The sequence below is a fragment of the Balaenoptera ricei genome, chromosome 21 (assembly GCF_028023285.1).
Source record: "Balaenoptera ricei isolate mBalRic1 chromosome 21, mBalRic1.hap2, whole genome shotgun sequence".
Taxonomy (NCBI): domain Eukaryota; kingdom Metazoa; phylum Chordata; class Mammalia; order Artiodactyla; family Balaenopteridae; genus Balaenoptera; species Balaenoptera ricei.
Window position 1 is genome coordinate 27,899,179 of NC_082659.1, and position 21,137 is coordinate 27,920,315.

Consider the following 21,137-nt stretch of genomic DNA (forward strand, 5'->3'; position numbering starts at 1 on the left):
GCGGTCCTGCTCCCGAGCTCGCGGAGGCACCTGGGGGCGCGCGCAGCCGCCGCGGGGCTCACCTGCGTCTCCCTGCCGGCAGCCCCGCCCCGCCGCCAGCCCCGCCCCGCGCCGCCCCGCGCCGCCCGCCCTTCGCCCGCCGCCCGCCGCCCGCCGCCGCCGCCCCGCCCCGGCCCGGCTCATTGGTTGCCGCTCGGAGGGGAGGGGAAGGGGCGGCCTCTGGGGGGGTCTCATTAGCGTTGCGGGCTCCTTCCTCCGCTGCCTAGTCCGAAACCCGGCGGCGGCTGGAGCGCCGCGAGCGAGCGGTGCAGCAGGGACGGCGGGCGACTCGGGCAGTGACCGTGGCGGCAGCGGTCGCCCCGCCGTGGGAGGCTATGGGGACGCGCGCATCCTCTGGGTGCCCAGCGCGCGGCGGCTCGGAGCGCCCTGCCCTGCTGCTGTAGGGAGCGGCCGTGGAGCAGTCACTCGCCGAAGACCCCCGGGACCCACTTGCTTCGGCCCCTGGCTCGCCGTGCCTCTCCCGGGCTCCCGGGGCGCGGAAGAGAATCCGTACTCCCGAGCGGGGCAAGCAGCATGGGGAGAGCGGCCGCCGCAAGAGGAGGCGCTGGAGGGGCGCGCCGGTGGCTCCCTTGGCTGGGGCTCTGCTTCTGGGCGGCGGGGGCTGCGACTGCCCGAGGTAAGCGCGGGGTCGAGCGGGCGGCGGAGCCGGGGGCGAGGCGACCGAGCGGGACCCGCACCTATGGCGTTGGTTTCCCAAGTTGCGCCCTGCACCTCTCCGCGCGCCGAGCGCAGCGGGGTGGGACTCGGGCGGAGGACCTCTGAGGGGACCACTGTCTCCCACCCCAAGTTCGCGATCAGCCGCAGTCCTACAGGTTGCTGGGACCGAGGCCCCTACTCTTCTTTTTCTCTCGTCGCTTTTGCTGCATTTTCCGAGCCCTCCCCAGTTCCTGCAGACCGGAGTCCCCACCTCTCCACTCCAGTCTCGCTCCCCCCAGTCCTCTTCACTTCCTTCCGTGGCGAGATCGTTCACGGGTGGGCGCCCGTAGGGGTGTCCGAGAGTTCCTGGGGAGGGGCGCCGGGTGATGAGAGTCTCTGTAGGGTGCGCTTGAATGGAGAGGGCGCCTTTTCTCTGGGGGAGCAGCACCCAGGCTCAAGTCCGCGAAGCTCGACACCTCTCGGGCGACAGCAGCCCGAGGTCCTGGGCAGCAGTGGGCTTTCTTTCGAGGAGGCCGCGGTGTGCGGGAGCTCGGGAGAGCTGCGTGCGCCATCCGCGTTTAACTGCGCCGGCAGTGCCCAGCCAGGTTAGCGGTTGGCCCGAGGCCGCTCACCCGGCGCCTCCTCTCCCTGCCCGGTGCCGGCTCCAGCCCGGGAGCTCGTGAGCGCGGGGCCCCCTCAGCGGCTGGGAAACCGCTGCTTCTTTCCGACTTAGAAACGTAGACCCCATTTTTCCTGGATCCTGTGGACTCCGGCAGAGTGACATTCTGCACCTGGTTTCAGCTCCACCTTGAGCGAGGACTGGGAGCGTCAAGTTAAAACCGCGGACTTGCTTTGAAGATGATCAGAGGCAGTTTTACACGTAGCTTGAGGAGTGTGGCTTTACCCTGGAAATATCTGGAAGCTGTTCCTTGCCGCTCTTGTTTGCCTTTCTTTATGCCTAGGTGCCATCCATTAGGCTTAGAATTTGTAATTGCCTTAAATGATTTACCTAACGCTTGACTGGCGAGGGGTGAAACTGATCTGCCCACCTCACCTCTACCTTGAACGTATTGTGAGTAGCCGGGAGACAGGAAAGGGTGGAAAGGGTTGAGGACTATCACAGAAAAACCAGTGTAATCTCATTTTTAGAAAAGCTAACGGTGTGTTAAAAGCCGTCGTGCTGCCTGGAATGAAGAATTAAAAAAAGAAAAGTGGATAGAGGTTTTTCCCTTTTATGATCCTGTTCAGTGACTATTTGCATTTCATTTCCTGAAAAGTTTTTTTTTTTTTTTTTTTTAATGGAGCAGGCTTTTTAAAAAGCAGGAAGGGTTTAAAAATGAGCCTCAAGTGATTGCACACACTGGGTGATGGTGAAGCATAGTTCTTTTCCTCGCTGGGAGAAGCACAAGCTTCAGCCATTTAATTTACTACAGAGAATGCCTCCTTACAAAGTCAGCTCTGAGTTGTTTTTAATACACTATTAGGGGGAAAAGCGGGCCTTTTCTGAGTGTTGATTTAAATGTCTCAGTTTCCACTTGCTCTTCTATGCTGAATACCTAAGAGTGACTGACTCCACATACTGACCTTTGGAATTTGGTTGGTGGGGCTGTCTTGAAGCCAGCTTGAAACAAGAGGTGCGGACCTGCCAAAAGCCTCTTGGATGGAGTTTTGCTGGCTGTGAAACTAAGGCTAGCACCTCTTGTCTGCAAGCTGTTCTTCAAAGGACTCCTGGAAAACACACTGTACACTCCGCAGGCTTATTTACAACAAATGTCTTGCACAGATCATAGTAATGTTCAAGACACATGGACTGGAGTAGTACATCTGATTAATATTTCCCTTGTAATATTTTACTTTCTGGGGCAGGAAGCCTATTATCTTTAGCACCTGTCAGAGATTCCCCAAGAAATGAGCAGTAAACAGGCTATAAAATCTGTGAAGCCACATAACCTGGCTTGGGACAGGTGGGCACAATTAGGGTTTTCAGAACAAAGGGTGTGTTTCAAAGTTATTTAAGTTCTCCCAGACCAGGAAGGTGCCCCCTCATTAAAAGCACGATGAGATGCACCCAGGGGACATGTTTGCTGAGAAGTTTCACCGCATTCTCTGCGGCTGGCCCTACAGTGTTCTTACTTATCCAAGTAAATAGTTTTTTTGTTCCACAAGCCTTTTCACGTTGGTTTGAACCAAGGTGCTCCGCCTTCCCGAAACAACAGGATAGACAGAATTATGCCATTTGCTTTGATTGTATAAGAAGATTGAACAATTCGGTAGCCATTTCTTTACAATTAGTTATCATTTATTTGTTTCCAAGATGATTGTACCAACTCCTTTTTTCCCCGTTTTCTTTCCCTCCATGCCTAATGTAAAACCTCCTGAAAATTGCAACGAGATTTCAGATGATTGGCTTTGAATGTCCTCAACGAGGAAAATACATGGGGCAAGGGCCTGCCTGCAGAAACTAGTAGTGGCTCAAGGAGCCCCATGTTCTGGTTCCCTCCTTTGTAAGCTAGACTTAATTCTTGAGATTTATGTTCTTGATGGATAGCATACTTACTGTAAGGAAAGCACTTGGGTACCATGATTACCGTACATTTTAACACCTTCCAAGTTAAAAGAAGGGGGTTTAAAAGTTATTCATGACCTGCCAAGTGCTAATTGAATCCACATCATGTTGTCACACTGATTTGTTTTTGTTCTTTGAAAAAAAGGAGCACTGCTGTTGATCTGGTTGTGATTCCTCTGTTAGATACTGTACATAGATATCCCAGTCTGAAGGCAGGGAGGAAGATGATCTTAGCTGGGCTGAGCTTTCACACAATTCCTTCTTTTAAAAATTTTCGTGGACAATGAAATCTTCCTTATGGTAACCATAGTGATGCATTAAGGGCAAGAGAAATACACATTTGTTTTAACAGGCACAATAGGGTCGCATGGTTTACACGTACTTAAATCCATTTACCTACCTCGTTCCTGCAGTTTTGTATCTGTGTTCACTTTCTCCTTAACGAACATAATTACTGCCTCCGCCACCCCACATTCTGTTTCTTTTTCCTCCAAAATCTTCCCCTCCAAAGGGCTATGAGAAAAGAGCCTTTTCTTGCAATTTCTTGGTGGGTTTTTCTTTTTGTGACTCTTGGGTTGTGCTCTCAATTTGAGCAGTCCAGTGGTATCTTTTTTTCCTGTCCGACAAAGGGTTCCGCTCAAGAAATCTCTTAAGTATCTCAGCTGATGAGAAGAGATTCATTGTTCTCACCTGACCCTATAGTGGCAGCATCTGTCACCCTTTTTCATAATCTTACTACGAAAAATAGTAATGTCAGCCTTCCATTCTTCCTCACTCTTTGAATGACCCATCTGTGGGTCTCTGGTTCCTTAAGTGGTACCCCATAGGTTGGGAAAACCTATGGAACCCCAGGAATCCTCCGTGAGTTCCATCAAAACTATGACTGAGTGGGTCTCGTAGTTCTAGACCCTGCTGTCTTAGTAGTTAGGGAAGAAGCACTTTTCTGTCTGTTGTCTCAATGACTTGTAAACTTTTTATCATCCTCCTTCTTTCTACCAAATAAGGACCCAACTTGAAATATTGCCAACTTTCAAGGTTTAACAAGAAATTGGTTGTTCAGGAGATAATGAATATTTGATATCACTCCCTCGGGTCTTTCTTTCTTTTTAAAATACGGAGGCTGGGGACCCAGACCATAGGTGTTACAGTCTAATCCCAAAGACCAAGTGTATGAAGAAAGATTTATTCCATAAATCTTTAAGGAAGATTAACCGGCAGGCACAGATGTTCACAGAGAGCCCGGATGTGTTCCCCTCCTTGATTATACCTTTGCCATTAATTCTGATTGTCCCGTACACTGGGCAGTGCCACCTGACCAGCTGTGTCATTGTCTTCTGTCCTCCTTATTCTGCCGCCTTCATGAACTAACAGCATGACCGAATAACCAAGGGGGACTTAACCTCTGTCATTCTTGGCCACGTACTCTAGGTAAAGACACTTGCTCACCCAGTCATTTGCTTCATGGCCACCGCTGGCATGAGACCTATCATCGTGTTGCTGCCACTCTTTGTATTATGCCTCTTCCTTAAGAGACCGCATTTTTTTTTTTAATTGATTGACTGATTGATTGCTATGTCGGGTCTTCGTTTCTGTGCTAGGGCTTTCTCTAGTTGCGGCAAGCGGGGGCCATTCTTCATCGCGGTGCGCGGGCCTCTTACTATCGCGGCCTCTCTTGTTGCGGAGCACAGGCTCCAGACGCGCAGGCTCAGTAATTGTGGCTCACGGGCCTAGTTGCTCCGCGGCATGTGGGAGCTTCCCAGACCAGGGCTCGAACCCGTGTCCCCTGCACTGGCAGGCAGACTCTCAACCACTGCGCCACCAGGGAAGCCCCAAGAGACGGCCTTTTTGCAGTCTTGCTTGAATATTAGATAATAATAGAAATGACTGTCTTTAGCAGGTGCCATTCATTACTCTAAAGAGTTTTACACACGTTAACTTACATAATCCTTAAAGTAACTTAACATAACTTAAAATAACTCTTTGAGGTGAGTACTCTTACTATCCTCCTTTTGAAGATTTGAAGATAGCAGAAGAGCTGCACAGAGAAGGTAAGTACCTCGCTCAAGGCCGCGGAGTTAGTATGTGGTGGCGCCTGGATTTGAACCTATGCAGTCTGACTCCAGAGCCCACAGTAAAGACGCTTTTCTAAACTGCACTGAAAACAAAATGACTCTGATATTTTGGTGACATAAGTACTAAAATTATCTCTCTATAACTATGAGACTCGGAGAAGAATTTAGAGGAGCTTAAATAAATCTATAAATGTATTCAGATACATCGCAGAGATTTATGTTGTACGCAAAGAGCCACCCTCTCACCATTCAGCTTAATATACTTTGGGATCAGATTCACACTTAAAATTCCGAGTGCCAGCTTCTAATATGATCGCTTGCTTTCTTTTCCCCCCCAGTTTTGAATTTCAACACAAAATATTACTCTGAATACGCCATCCGTGGAATGGCAGATCCCAAGAGACTATTTGTTGCCTGTCTTGTATTTTTAGCCTTGTTTGCCGGGGAAATGTGAAGCGTGAGATTTGAGAATAGATTGTTAACACCAGAGGCTGCTGTTTCTGCTGTTTTGGGTACTCCTCCTGCGGCTCTTGCAAGGCAGATGGCTAGATTCATTTCCAGAAAATAGATATTCATTCTATTTTGCATTTCCACTTTGAAAAGAACTTTTAATTGTTTGTACCACATTGCGTTGTATGCTCTTACTGTGAGCGTACACATGCTGTGCGTAGATAGTTTTCAGAATTAGGCGGATGTTAATGAATTCACTTTGGACCGCGTGAGAAATCCACTGCACACTCTCTTGTGATTTTGGAGGATTTCTTTGGAAAGTGGGTTTGTGTGTAGGACAGTGTGGACCGCATATGTTTTTCTCAACACCCCTTCCCCCTCTGGACTTCACTGGACTAAGAAATTAGGGGCAGAAGTATTCGGGTTGTGTTGATGGGGCTAAAGTAGAAACCAAAACACGTAGTACTCTTCTCGGCTTATGTCGGACCACAACAGGGTGTAAACTATTTCCTAATATTGTTTCCAAGAAGACAAGAGTACAGGGAGGCCTGTATTTTTCCTATATGATCAGTTTCTTCTGACAGCTTCCTTCCTAATTAAGGAAGCTGGAAGCCAAAAGCTGTCTTCCAAGGGAAGTCAGTAACAGCCTCACTTAATGCAGATACTGACTTTCTGCCCCTAAATTTCTGGTTCATAAAATGCAGAAGAGCCTTCCTCCCCAGAAAGAGAGACCTTGGCACTTGAATGTATGTTTCCACTTGAACCTGGCCTTGTAAGGATGGGAGGAATAATATGGGGTAATTTCACCACAACACTGTGGAACTTGACTCAGAATGGACTTTACAAGATGCATTGTTTTGCTGATTGAATGGTGTAATTTCTCCGTCAGGTAAGTCCAAGGGAAAATGACATTGCAGACATCCCAGAAGGTAAGTGATTGGCAGACACGCAAAGGAGGTACTAGAGGCTAAAGCGAAGAAGTCATCCTGACTATTTCAAGGGTCCAACCAACACTGGAATAACTATGTTTAATATCATTCATAGATTTTACTCACTTACTATAAAAGCAAATGTATTTACAAAATATTGGACTAGAAGATTTGCCTCTAAAGAAGTTTGTGGCACACCTTTTAGAGTTGTTTGCACGTGATTGGTGGTTTCTGCCTCATCACAGTACTTTAGTAGTTAGCGTCTTTATTTGAATTTAATTTAATAAAACCTACTGGAAGAGGAAGGGAAAGCCAATGATCTTGGGTTATGAAAGCTAAGCTGGTAATATTTGAAACACACAAATCAGGGCTTTTCAAATGTTAATGTGCCTTTGAATCACTGTAGATCTTGTTAAAATGCACATTCTGATTTGGTAAATCTGGAGAGGGGCCTGAGAGCCTGCATTTCTAACAAACTTCTAGATGACACCATCTGACCACACTTTGAGTAGCAGGGTTATGGATGACAATAATTCAAGTTTTGGGGGGTTTGTTATTGATTTTCAATATTGATTTTCACTTGGAAGCCAGTACGAAGTGGAATTCTATGTAAGAATATTGTAAACGTGCCAGTAGAAGAATAGGCAAAGACAAATGTCAGTTTTAACACACAAAAACCTAGAGCTACTCACAAAACAAATAGACATTCTGGGAGTACCATTCTGATGTAATATAGCGTCTTGCTTCCAGTATTTGTAAAGATGGATGCGGTATTTTCAAAGGCTTGGATTTTATTTTGAAGTAATTGAGGACTTCTGTCTGCATCTACTTCATTTCCGTAAGAAAGAGGAAACTGAGTCCCCCAGAAGTTGAACAGTTTGCCCAAAGTCAGATTTTTGCTAAGATTCTACCCCCTTTTATCTTACTGTATCTCTTGACTGGCACTGCACTTAAAAACGATCCCGAGTTCAGGATATTGAGAGAGTGAGGCTACACCTAAGGAAGAGGTAGAACAAAAACAGTTGGTTAGAAACAAAAACAGAGGAATGTTCATATGGGATAGGGGTGCTCGCTCGCCAAGGAGCTGGATTCTTGTCACAACATGGTGTGGGACTAGGTTTTGGGTCCTTCTTTGCTGCTGGACACTTATGTCTCCTTGGCAATGCCCGTCATGCTTACTGTTACTTACCCAGCACTTGGCAGTGCTGGTCCCATAGCACATGCTCAACAATCATTTTTACTCTAAGCTTATTGCGTTAAGGTATAAATAATATTGAGGATAACATTTCTAAAATGTACTCAATATGGTGCTAAAACATTCAGGAAAATTAGTTGCCAGAAAAAATTAAATAACTGTAAGAGGATTTTACATTCCCGCCCCCCAACAGATTGAAAAGCCTACGTCCCTAGATAGATTATTCTACAAAGATGATTAAGTGCAAGATGTGACACTATCACGGATGGCTCTCTTGCATAATAATTCATTTGCATGGAATTCGACATTTTTCAGGTGCATTCACAGTTTGGATTGTTTTGGATTTTTACATTCACCCTGTTGTTGAACAGATGATGAAATTAAGGTTTAGAGGTTTTTTCAACCAAGGCTAGACAGAGAGCCATATCTAGCACTAGGGCCAGAAGCTGAGTGTCCAAATGGTTTCTGGGCCTTTTTGACTATGAGGTCATACTATTTTATTACCAAATAGATCGGTTGCACTTAAGTTGGACCATACAACATTCCATTCTGCTCACATTATATTTGAGACAGGGCATGGGTACATGAACACGTGTGACAGAGAAAGAAATGAGTAAAAAATATCAGTGGTACCGTGTTGGCTTCTGGGTTTATGTGGTGTTAGGTTTCTCACGGTTATGAACAGAAGTGGTCTCATCTGGAAGAGGGGATGGTAGGAAATGTGGCAGCAGTGGTTTGAGGCAAGTAAAATTGTGAATATATGAAAAATGGTATACTGCGGTATGGCCTAAGGGGTATGGAAAAAGTTCTGAGGAACTTGCTGAGCAATAATATTTTCTATTCTTTTTTTTTTAATTCATTAAATTTAGTTTATTTTTGGATGCGTTGGGTCTTTGTTACTGCACGGGCTTTCTCTAGTTGCGGCGAGCGGGGGCAACTCTTCGTTGTGGTGTGCGGGCTTCTCATTGCAGTGGCTCTCTTGTTGCAGAGCACGGGCTCTAGGCGTGTGGGCTTCCATAGTTGTGGCGCGCAGGCTCAGTAGTTGTGGCTCGTGGGCTCTAGAGCACAGGCTCAGTAGTTGTGGTGCACGGGCTTAGTTGCTCCGCGGCATGTGGGATCTTCCCGGTCCAGGGCTCGAACCCGTGTCCCCTGAATTGGCAGGCGGATTCTTAACCACTGCGCCACCTGGGAAGCCCCATGTTTTCTTAAAAACAACAAAGGATTTAAAATTTAGTTCATTAAATAAAAATCACAATTAGTTCTGCAGTTTTATTTTAAAGTTGTCATTACAGACACCAAACACTCTTTAGAAATATAGTACTGGCTTCATAATCTGCATCGCTTTCTAAATACCTTGTCTTTATTATTAACTTTGTGCTTTATTTTTTTCTTTCTGTATATAGTCGCGGAACAAGGTTAAAGTATTTTAATTGGTATTTGGAAGGTGTGTGGTGGCACAGTGCATTTGGACTTGCAATAATAATTTTCATCAACGTGTCTTTAAGAATTATCTAATCTATTTTTAGAAAGAAATAGAAAAAAATACAGACCTCAAAATAAAGTTCTTTGCCAGAGAAATATGTGTGTTGTAGGCCTTTTGAAAGGAGCTGAGGAAATTGTAACTGTCCTTCATCCGAATAGGTGACCCTTGTATCCCTCTCAGCCTAGGGACCAGAAGCTACAGTGATTGCCAGCAGCTTGCATCAGGAAATTTCCAAAGTTGTCTCCTTTAAAAAAAAAAAAAAAAAAAAAGCAGGAAAGAGGTTCACAGGTTTTGTCAGTGTGAGGTGTGTGGGTGGGATGTAAGTGTTTGGGGGTTTGCTTTAAAGAAAGGTTTTTAAAATGTCATTTTTTTTTCACCTTGGAGCAAACAAAAACAAAAAAGCAAAAAAAACAAACCCACCCACCCCAAATACAAAAATGAAAACTAAAACCCATTGGCTATTTTCTCAAGTTTAGCAGACAGCTTGAAATGTACATCCGTCTCGGATAGCAATGTGAAAAGACAGCTCTCCCGTATCATATCCTGCATCAGACAACACCATTACTTGTGCAGCCAATTATTAATAATTGTCAAGGGGATAAGTGCTTAATGCATGGATATCTGTGTGTATGTATTATGTATTAGTAGAATGTCATATATCATCATTATTGAAAACTTACATCATTAAACTTCTATGCTGTTAATTTAAATGCCATTAATAACACTTAAACTTGAGATGGAGACACAGTTTTGACTTGAAAGTTAGCTTCTTAATTTGAGTGCTCCCGTTTCTTTCTCCCTGGTCTCTCCCATCTAACCCCCAACTCTCAGTCTCCTCTTGCTCCCTGTCTCCTCCTCAAGTCAAAACTGCCTTCCCGTTCCAGCAGTGTGGTGGGCTGCAAAGTTCAAGGCCACGTGTCCTCCAATGTGTCACTTTTTTTCTGGTTCTTTTTATTTCTAAAATGAGAAGAAGTAACGAAATGATCGTGAAAGCTCCTTCCTGCTCTAACATTTTATGATGCTGTGTATTGTTTTCAGTACCCTTTTATTCATGGTATTTTTTTTATCATTTCAGGAAGCATTTCTTGGCATTTTAAATAGGCATCAAAACCTTCGATAACAAATACTCTGAAAGTAGAATTTTCAGGACAAGTTTGTAGGACTTCAGGAATGAGGCTGGTGAGCCTTGGCTTAAGCGTTTTCAAGAATGCATCATCAATAAAAGAAGTGTAATTTTATGTATCGGTTTCTCTTAAATCAGCGGTTGTACACTAACGCATACATATGCTGCTCCAGCAGCAGAAGCGAGATGAGTGGGAAAGGGCTGCGGGGGCCAGAATCCTCCACGGCAGCCCAGTGTTGCCCAATTGGGTGCGTGGGCCCATGGTTGCTAGACTGACTTTTTCTTTTTTAGCAGAAACCATCTATATGCTATCTCATGGTTAAATTTCCAGATTTGAACTCTTCTCACATCATTTTAATAAAACACCTTTAGTTTAAGCAAGAGTCACAAGATACAGCACTCCACCTTCCAGTTTGTCTCAAGTCAGTGACTTTTTCCACCTTTTGTTAAGAGATTGAAAGGATCCAGGGAGGCAGTTGGCCCTCATTTTCAATAATTGTCTTTGAGCTCTGCCTATAAAGCTTTTTCTAGGTTTGTGGAGGAGCACTGTCTGTTGTCTTCCCTTCCTCTTTTGTTCTCTTGTGATTTGATGACCATCTCTATAGTGTTGTGTTTGGGTTGCTTTTTCTTTTTGTGTGTGTATCGTAGTTTTTGGGTTTGCTGTTCCCATGAGGTTTTGATATAGTAGTCTATATATGTACAAGTTTGTTTTAAGTTGCTGGTCTCTTTCCCGCCTAGAGAAGTTCCTTTAGCATTTGAGGAGCATTGTCTAAAAGTGGAAGATCAAAAGCATTTGAGTGGCCTTTTATTTAACCTATGAAAAACACTAATTTGATCACTGAGTTTCTATGTGCCTCTCTATGCCATTTGTAAAGAAGAATCATACAATTATATTGCTGGAAAGGGCCCTAAAATTTCTAAGCGGAAGCTCAAATCTCTACATGGGCAACCAAAGTCTTGAGAAGCAGCATAGCTTGCTGGACTTGTAGGAGGTCATTTCTGTCAGTGTTTGCCCACGAACCCAGATCTTCATTTCTCAATGTTGTTCTTGCCCCTTCTCCTTTTCAGGCCCATAATAACGAAAGCAATTGATAGAGGCACCAAGGTAATCAAAAGAATGATACCAGAAGACTAAAGCCTATTGATCATTTTACACTTCTGTTAGAGGATGCTTTCCTTTTATTTAAAATGTTTATATTTTTCTAGATACCTTTGAAGTAGGATAGATTTTTCATCTTTGGCACTGTTCTGAATCGTACAGTGTTGGGGCTGTGATTTGAGGGGCTCAAGTTGGTTCATTGTAGCAGAGCTAATGGATATTGTATTATATTATTATCTATATTACATTATCTATATCTACATTATAGGTTTATTTTGTGTTTTTATGGAATTTACAGTGAGTCAAGCTTTTGTTCTAATTACTTACCTTCTGCATCCTTGGTAACAATTTTGTTCAGTATGAATCTACTAGCAGACCCTAAATACTTTCTAAATATAATTATTTTAAAAAATCTATACATAGGATGAAGATAGTCACTTCTCTTCTCATACTATGGGATGTTAGTGCCATGAATTAGAATAGGAAACCTTATGCTTCACCCAAGGAAATAACTTTAGAATGGTATTTGCCACACAACTCCTGATTCTTATCTGGATAAGTAAATTACTTCCAATTTCCATTTTTCCCTGTTTAAATCTGAGTTTTCATGTGTGATGAGAAGGTAACACTTTCCAGCTGGAATGCTAGGTCTGTTGTGCTGCGGTGGTTTTATTCAAATGGATTCAGTAGTTGGCCACTTAGAGGACCACTAGGTGGTGCAGATTTTAAAGGTGCACAAGCAATTGACTTACGCTTCTTCGCAGAAAACTTTTGATGTTGGCAGCAGCTTGCCAATGATACCCTCAAAAGGCCATGCATCTGCATCCAAAGAGAGTGAAGATAATAATTTTAAAAGCCTCAGTTGCTTCTTCTCATGCATTCTCTATTGTTCTTTATTTTAAAGCTGAGTTCTGCATTTCTGATGGTCATGATAACTTGTAAAATGCAATCCCTGCAGTTGAGCTGAAGCTTATATAAACCCTGGTGACTCTGTAATGATGATTATTCACGTTGAAGTCACCTTACTGGGAAAGTGTTAGATGTGGAGGGTGTCGAAAACTTCAGATTCTTGGAGATTAGTTGTCAAAATATTCAGGGTTTGGTTATTTTTAGCAGTTATCAGTGAAAGATCTTGCTGCTGGAAATGGTGATTAGGTTTTAAAGCTACAAATTCCCGGTCATCACCCAAAGCCATTATTTTTTTTTCAAACTCACAGAAAGGCTGACATCTTTAGTGTTGTCACCCGGGGTTAGGTGAGACGATCACACAGACAGGTGCTTTGAATATGTGTGGCCATCAGCTTTTTAAGTTTAAAATTGATGATTAATATTTAAACAGTTTTATTGAAGCATAGTAGATTGAAAAATGAGCACCAAAAGTTTAATGTAACCCCCGTTTAGAGAAATACGTGTGTTTGTAATTTAAATTTTGAAGAGAAGCTGATGCCAAGAGCAGAACAGTTAAGCCATCTCAGAATAGTTGATCCCAAATCTCAGGGGAGAGGATCCACTGATATATATTTTTTTAAGTTCCTCATGTTATTCTTAGTTTGGGAATCAAAGCCTGAGAGCCGCTGGTGTAATGGGTGGATTGATTGTGAGCAAATGTAGAAACTGATCTTTTTTTTGAGATTTAGAGACAGCAAAGTGTAAGGGATAAAGGTGACCACCCATGTTTCTCCCTCGCACACCCCTCCACATTAGGCGTTATATTTCCACGTTGGATCTCAAATGACTTGGATGAGTGAAACTGGATAATGGCACTCAACATTTCAGTCTTTAGGAGCTAGACTTTTCCTGCTAGGATGGAAGAACTTAGATATTCATGAAAGAGATGTGATTAAATAAGAAACATTATATAATCATGGAGAAGAGTTTTAAGAACCCAGGGTTGGAGGTTGGACCATATGTTTCCCTTCTGAACAAAAGCACAGGGGCCCACTAATGGACATTCCTATTAATTCTCATCTAATATGTCTTAGGTCCAGGATGTAAATGATACGTGATCACATTTATGAATGGGTTAATAACTTTGTACTGGTCTTGGTGTCGGAAGGATGAAGGCAGTATAGTTCCTTACAGAGTAGGGCAGGGCCCCAGTCAGCACCATTGTTGTTGACTAAGGAGTTGGGCCGGGACAGCTGGTGCCTCTTTGCTGTTTTAGGAAATGTGGCATAGGAATTCCAAATAAAGCAAATGTTTCTAATATGTCTGTTCACAACTGCCAACGGTTCCCTATTTGTGAAATCAAATGCAAGACATTTTGTGACCAGTTGTTGCAGATGAGTTTAGTTTAAAAAAATCAATTTAAAATGGATATCTGTGCACTTAGCACCATATTAATAAACCATTATCAACACAACTCATCTGTATGTCTCTCTTTAACTTCCATCCCTCTGGTTCTCCTTCAAAAGTAATATTGCTTGAATTTTGTGCTTATCATTTCCTGGCCTTTAAAACTATCTTAAACACATATGTATGTATTCCTAAACAGTGTTTACTTTTGCTTCTTTTTGACATATACTTAAATTATATTATAGTCTTCAGCGATTGTTTTTTTCACCCAGTATTAGGTTTCAGCTATGTTATTGGATGTACTATTGTTGAATCACTTCCCTCCTGTACAATATTTGATGCTGTGACTAAACCATAATTGACTTATTTATTTTACTCTCAGTAACATTAGGCTTGTTTTCAGGTTGTTTTTTTCTCTTATGAAAAGTGCTACTAGGAACATTCACGTACATGTCAATGGCACCCACTTTTCAAGTGTTTCTCATACATCTGAGAGTAGCTTACTAAGACCCAGAGCATGACCATGTTAAATTTTCCAGATAATGCCAAAGCATTTTTCAACAGTATGAGTTCCCATCACTTCACATCAGCCAACATTTGATATTTCCAGGCCTAGAGATTTTTGCTTATTTAGTGGGTATAATATGATTATCTCCGCATGGACTTAATTTCCATATCCCTGATTACTAATGAAGTTAAACATTGTTTCATTTATTTCATTGCCATTTATATTTCTTCTATAAAACACCTACTCAAGTCTTTTGCTCATTTTTTCTATAATAATTTAATTATTAAATTAATTTGTTGAATTATAGGGAGCTTTAAATACACATATGTGTATGTGTATATATGTGTATGTATGTATATATATATATTTTTTTTAGTAAGCTTTAATGTGTTAATGTGTGATTGGAATTTCTTCCTCCAGTTTTTTTTTTAACTTAATGGTATTTTCTGATGACTTGAATTTTTAATGTTAAGTTCTCATGAACTCAAGTTTTAATTTTGATGTAATCAATGTTATCAATGATTTTATGCTCTTTTGTGTCATGCTTAGGAAATCCTGCCTAAATCTCATGAACTATATTCTACATTTCTTCTAAAATTTTATAGTTTTGGTCTTTCGTATTTATGCCTTTAATCTACCTAGAATAGATTTTTTTTTTTTCTGTGTAGAGTTTGAGTTAGGGATTTAATTTCATTCTTTCATGTGAATAACCAATTGTCACAGAACCATTGAGGGGTCCCCCTCCTTTTTCTAATGATCTGCAGTGCCACCTTTGTAACGTGCGAAGGTTTCATAGATGCACGGGGATTTTTTAGTCTGGTGTTAAGTGTTCTTCCAATAGTTCCAGCAAACCTTTCTGGTTTTATTTTTTACTGCTTTTTCATGTACCCTTTACTCATCTGGACTCAATGCTGTGCCTCAAAATTGTCCCACGATTTCCTTTGTCTTGTGCATTTTGTACATTTCTTATACCTCTCATATCCTGCCTTATGCTATTGTTTCAGGTATATTTATTTCTCTTTTGCTTCACATTATATATCAGTTTTTGAAAGCAGGCTTTATGTTTTGTTCATCTTTGATACTTTTGAGCAGAAACTGGTGTCTTTTACTGAATAGCTATTTGATAAATCATTGACCTAAATTGGGGTTTGGAATTGAAAGGATCTTAGAAATTATCCAGCCAGTCTCACTGTATTTGCCCACCTATGATCATTGGGATTTGCAGAGTTTAAATGCAATGCCCAAGGTCATATACCCTGGTGGGTCCCTGACTTTTTTTCTTGTGCTTATTCCAGAACACCTTTCACTTCAGTTCTTTGCCCATAGAACTGATAATATCGGATGCTGTCCAGAAGTAGGAACTAACATGAAGATACTGGAAAACAGGTGAAGACACACATGTGGCAGGTCCATGGCCCCTTGGCTGGTTGAGTCAGACAGTGATGTTCGGACATGCACAGACAATGATGTTCACGTCACATCGAAATATTGAGCATCACCTAAGCATGCTCTGCTGACTCACATCTCTGGGCCTTTCTTCATGCTCCTTGTTCAACAGAACTGTTCATATGGACCACTGTCCATGAGTCTCTGTACTCCTAGAGATTAATCTCTTCTTGTTGAATGCTCTGTTTCCATACTTTGACATCACTTCGGTTCCTGCACCAGTCAGACCATCTTTTAATTCTTTTTTTATGTCTTTCACTCTTGATTTTTATCACCTGAGGTCAGAGACAATTTTCTATTCTACTGTGTCTCCTCAGCACCTAGCACAGGGCTATGTCTGCTCTAAGTTAGGTTTTTAAGATGTTCTATATGTAAAAATCAAACAAGCAAAAAACCAAAACCTTCAAGTGAGCTTATAAATAAGTCCTGTCATTCCACTACTGAGATGTGTAATCTGGATGAAATCATTGTGCTTCCCCCGCCTAATAACATATAAAAACTATAGGAAGGATAACCCACTTCCACAATATTAGCTGTTATCACAGTAGTCCAAATTAGCTAAAGAACTTGGTACACATCTTCAAAGATTCCTTGTCAGGGAGATTTTGCTGGGGAAAAAGAGCATGATACGTTTGTGATTGAATGAGGCTGTACAGTTGGGAATTTGTATAATCAGAAGAGAACTTCAGGGCCCTAGGTATTTGGACTGAGGGTCCAAAACAGGGATAATTATAGGAAAAAAAAAATGAAGAGAAGAGGGCACCAACTACAGATAGCCCTTTGGCCCAGTGGCTGGTCCTGGAAAGCACATCCTGGGATAATCTCAGTTTTGAAGTGAGCGTTCCAAAGGAGGAATGGTATGGGGGACTCTCAATGTTTATTTCACCTGACTGTTTACTGCTGGGAGCTTCTGGGCAGGAGAACGTCCAGAAGCTAAGTCAGGGGGCCAGCAGGGCTGACAACAGAACTTCTTGGAGCAGATGCTTTCTTCTCTACTCTTTTACTCACATGTGGGCCGCATGGTTAGATGAACACAACTAACAAGCCCAGGGGAGCTTTATTTGCATCTACTCCAAATAGCTTTTTTGGATGAAAGTTTTCTTTCTGACATAAAAATATTATATGCTCATTGTAAGAAGTTTGAAAATACAGGAAGGTCTTTTTTGTTGCTGAGGCAAGGAATAGTGACTTTATTCAGGAAGCCGGCAGACCGAGAAGATGGCGGACTAGTGTCCCAAAAAACCACCTTCTGGGAAAGTTTTAAAGAGAACAGAAATCCCCAACAGGTCATCCAGAAAGGTGCCTCCACCTCAGGGGAGTTCTCATGGTGCCTCTGGTTGTCAGCAGGTGTCTGCTGTCCCTCCTATCCTTCATCTTTTGGAAAGAGGGACAACCAGTTACCCAAGTACTAAACCAAATACTTTAATTCTGCTCTTCCTGTCTTTTCGGAATGTTCACTTCTTGGTAGCAGACTCTGAGTACCTCTGTGACATATCTTCAGTGCTTTGGATAATGTGAAATTATCACATATTTGTTATTTTTCAACCACTAACCAAAGCTAGTGGACACACCCTTTGTAGTGCCCAAGATCGTGGGTAGCAGGCTCTTTAGAAGAGTTACATAGTAGAGCTTTGTGTTAACTGAGCCAACTAAATAAGATGCGCAATTATTTTTTATCTCTCAGTATGAGAAGGGCAGTGATTGAAGTACTACTTTGACATTCAGAACAGAGTTTTAACATTTCTTGGTTTTGTTTTTTTTGTTGTTTTTAACTCTCCCAAGATAGCTTTGAAGGATGTTTTTCCTTTTCCCTGTATGTTACCACATACTGGTTTTATCGCCGTGTCAGAATGAATCAAACCTTGGCCAATATGTGTTCTTCTGACTATTGTAGACTTGAATAAATAGGGATACATTTATTTAGAATATTTATTGTTCTTATGTGTATGGAGGCTGTCTCAGTTGTGCTGAAGCCTTGTCTCTAGGGAGCCAAGGGCAACAATAGCATTACATATACTCAAATTATATTCTGCATTGTTTTTTTTTGTTTTTTTTTTTTCTTGGAGTTGGATAGAAACAAACAATTGTATGGAATTTTCCTAGGCAAAATTAATTAAGATTAGAGCAATTAGTCACTGCCAGGTCCCCTTCTACCTTCTTCTTACTCTAATTTGTTAATAAAATGCATCTGATATAATTAAAATGTAGAAAATGAGTCAGAAGACCGTGTTTTATGGCATGCCGTGACTTAACGTGTTCTCAGTTCATCCATCCCTCCATCCCTACCCTATCTCCTAGTCAAAGTACTTACCTCCAAAGTGAAAACGTCTACAGTTCCTAACTTTCAAAAGTGTTTCCCCCTAGGTGTGTATATATGTAATGGTATCAGAGTTCTGTAGCTGGTAGTTGTTTTTGTAGTGAGTTGAATGTCTGTTTGTGTTTCCTCATAAAATACTCTGATGACAGGGGCTGCTAGTTTTCTGAATCTTTGAATACTTGTTGTTTGGCCCATTTTAGTAATTCAGGGAATACATGAATAGATGAATGGATGAATCGTTACCAACTACAATGGGTATTTGTGTGTTGGCTGAGCTCTGGCTTGATAATTATATATGATAATGGTAATGTTTGCTGTGTGCCATCCATCATGCTAGAGGCTTAACATAACATGTGCTTTAATTTCTACAACAGTCCTCTAAAGTAGGCGTTATTACCTGCTTTAGAAATAAGGAAATTAAAAGTCAAATATATGTATCCAAGTCCATACTTCCAATAAGTGGGAGAGTAGCAATTTGGGCCCAGGTCAGTTTTCATTCTAGCGTGTGGATTCTTTCCTACTATCATATCAGTGTACCTTCTAACTTTTAAGGTGTGTGTGTGTGTGTGTGTATAGTGTGTACACACACACACACACACACACTGGAATATTACTCAGCCATAAAAAAGAATGAAATATGCCATTTGCAGCAACATGAATGGACCTAGAGATGATTATACTAAGTGAAGTAAGTCAGACAGAGAAAGACAAATATCATATGATATCACTTATGTGGAATCTAAAAAGTAATACAAATGAATCTGTATACAAAACAGAAACAGTCACAGACATGCAAAACAAATTTATGATTACCAATGGAGAGAGGGAGGGAGGGATAAATTAGGAGTATGGGATTAACAGATACAAACTACTATACATGAAATAGATAAGCAACAGGGACTTACTGTAGAGCACAGGGAACTATATTCAGTATTTTGTAATAACCTATAATGGAAAATAATCTGAAAAAATATATGTATCTGAATCACTTTGCTGTACACCTGAAACTTAACACAATACTGTAAATCAACTATACTTCAATAAAAAAGTATTACATGAGTAGTACAAGAAATACTGTATCCCCCAAAGTAGATTTTTGTCATTATAATGTATTAAAATAAATTTTAAATTAAAAAAATGATGCCCTCCAACTTGATAACAAAGAAGATGTATATGAATATCCAGGATTCTTTGGATATAATACTTCTTTTAGAGCCAGCCACGGTTGGTTTTCCAAAGTAATTTTCCCGAATCACTGTGATGTACACCTGAAACTAACATGATATTGTAAATCAACTATACTTCCATAAACAACAACAACAAAGTAGCTTTCCCAGCCACTTCTTCGTCACCATATATGATAGGGGTTTCCTAAGCAAATGTGTGTTGAAATCCATCTTCTTGGTTCTGTTTTTGGCTGCCGTCTCTGGTATCAGCAGTTTATAGATTACGCTTTTTCCTAATGTGTGAACGTCCTTGAATATCAGTCTTGCTTTCACCTTTGATAGTTTAAAACGGTGAGCCTGGAAGTGACAGCATCTGGCTCTCTGGGGCCTGTCTGGATGACAGACCCACTCTGCTGGTCTTGTACTGGTGGGGACTGGACCCTAGCTCATATGGTCCTTGCTGTCCTCAGGGCCTATCTGTTGCTTCCTGTACATCGAAAGGAAAATTGCAGCAGTGCAGCAGTAAGCCCCCTACCGTGGATACGGTATTATGTATGACTGACCTTGCTTTGGGCAAAGAGTATGCATGCGTTGATGTACAAACTAATAATAGTTGGCAATATTAATTATAGGCCAAATGATCACCTCAGGTAAAATTAGTAACCTGCGTTTCTAACGGGGCTTTCATTGCTGAGATGCACTAATAGAATTGACCCCATTGGTGGGTACTTGGGCAAGGGGACTAACGTGTTTAGCACAGCCATGTATCGTGCTAGCCAGATTATAGGACCTTTTAAATTTAGTCCTCAAAGGGAACAAGTTGAGGTTATAGAGAAGGAAATAAAGTTGGAAGGCATTAACTAGCTTTTCTTGGGTCATTACAGATTCTAAGTGATGCATCTGAATATTTTAAAAAACTTCTTCCAAAAAACATTTATTGAGTATATTTAAGGTGTACACATATTATTTTTGAAAGAGGCAATGAAGAATATAGTGGTAAAGCACAGTCGCTAGAATGACTGTCTGAGTTAGAATTCAGTTTTTAGCACTAATCAGCTGTGTGACCCTAAGAAAATTGCTTAACCTTTCTGTGTGCCATCTCCTCATCTGTAAAATGGGGATCAGTAATAGTACCTATTATCTAGGGGTATTGTGAGTAAATAGGGGTAAATCCATATATGCAAAGTACTTATAATAATTCTGATCTGTAATATTTTATCTATATTTATTACTACTACTTCCGTGTTGAGTCACTGTGCAAGAAACTGGGATCTAGAAATGAAAGCTCTTGTGATTGCCAGCAGGGACCTTACAGTCGAGTGAGGGAGATGCCGGAATAAACTCTACAAGGCATTGTGGGAAATGCAGGGAGTGAAACATCACAGGTGGCTCTGGCAGCACAGCCAAGAGCCCCCAGATCTTGGAAGGGGGAGTTTACCCAGAGGAAGCGATAACCAGGCTAGCTGAGTGATGAATTTTGAGTAGGAAGGGTTGGGAGACAGAGGGCATTCAATCAAGGCAGCACAAATCAGGGCAAGACCCCTTCCACTAAGAAATGCCCTTCCCCGTGGCTGGCTAGGCATCTAACAGAAGATAAAACTTTGTATTCCATGGAGAAAGGAAACATACAAACGTCCTTGGAAGAGGGTTCTGTTGGCTTGTTCTGAGATGTTAAGTTCTGAAATCCAATCCTTTCTATAAAGTAGTTTCTAATAGTAGGGTGGGGAGGGCAGAGAGAAGAAGCAGCTGTGCATTGAAGGCAAGACTTCTGAAAGGAAGGAGAAGGCTCACA

The 21,137-nt window shown here is 41.8% G+C and overlaps 1 protein-coding gene across 4 annotated transcripts in view; it reads left to right on the forward strand.

Moving 5' to 3' along the window:
• Positions 1-285: 285 nt before the first annotated feature.
• The window catches only part of UNC5D (unc-5 netrin receptor D), a 608,576-nt gene continuing 587,724 nt past the window's right edge, over positions 286-21,137 (forward strand). For all 4 annotated transcript variants that reach the window (XM_059909243.1, XM_059909244.1, XM_059909245.1 and 1 more), the window contains exon 1: positions 286-676. In XM_059909243.1, coding sequence (XP_059765226.1) covers positions 574-676 — 103 coding nt within the window. In that variant the 5' untranslated portion in view covers positions 286-573. The remainder of the gene's footprint in view (positions 677-21,137) is intronic.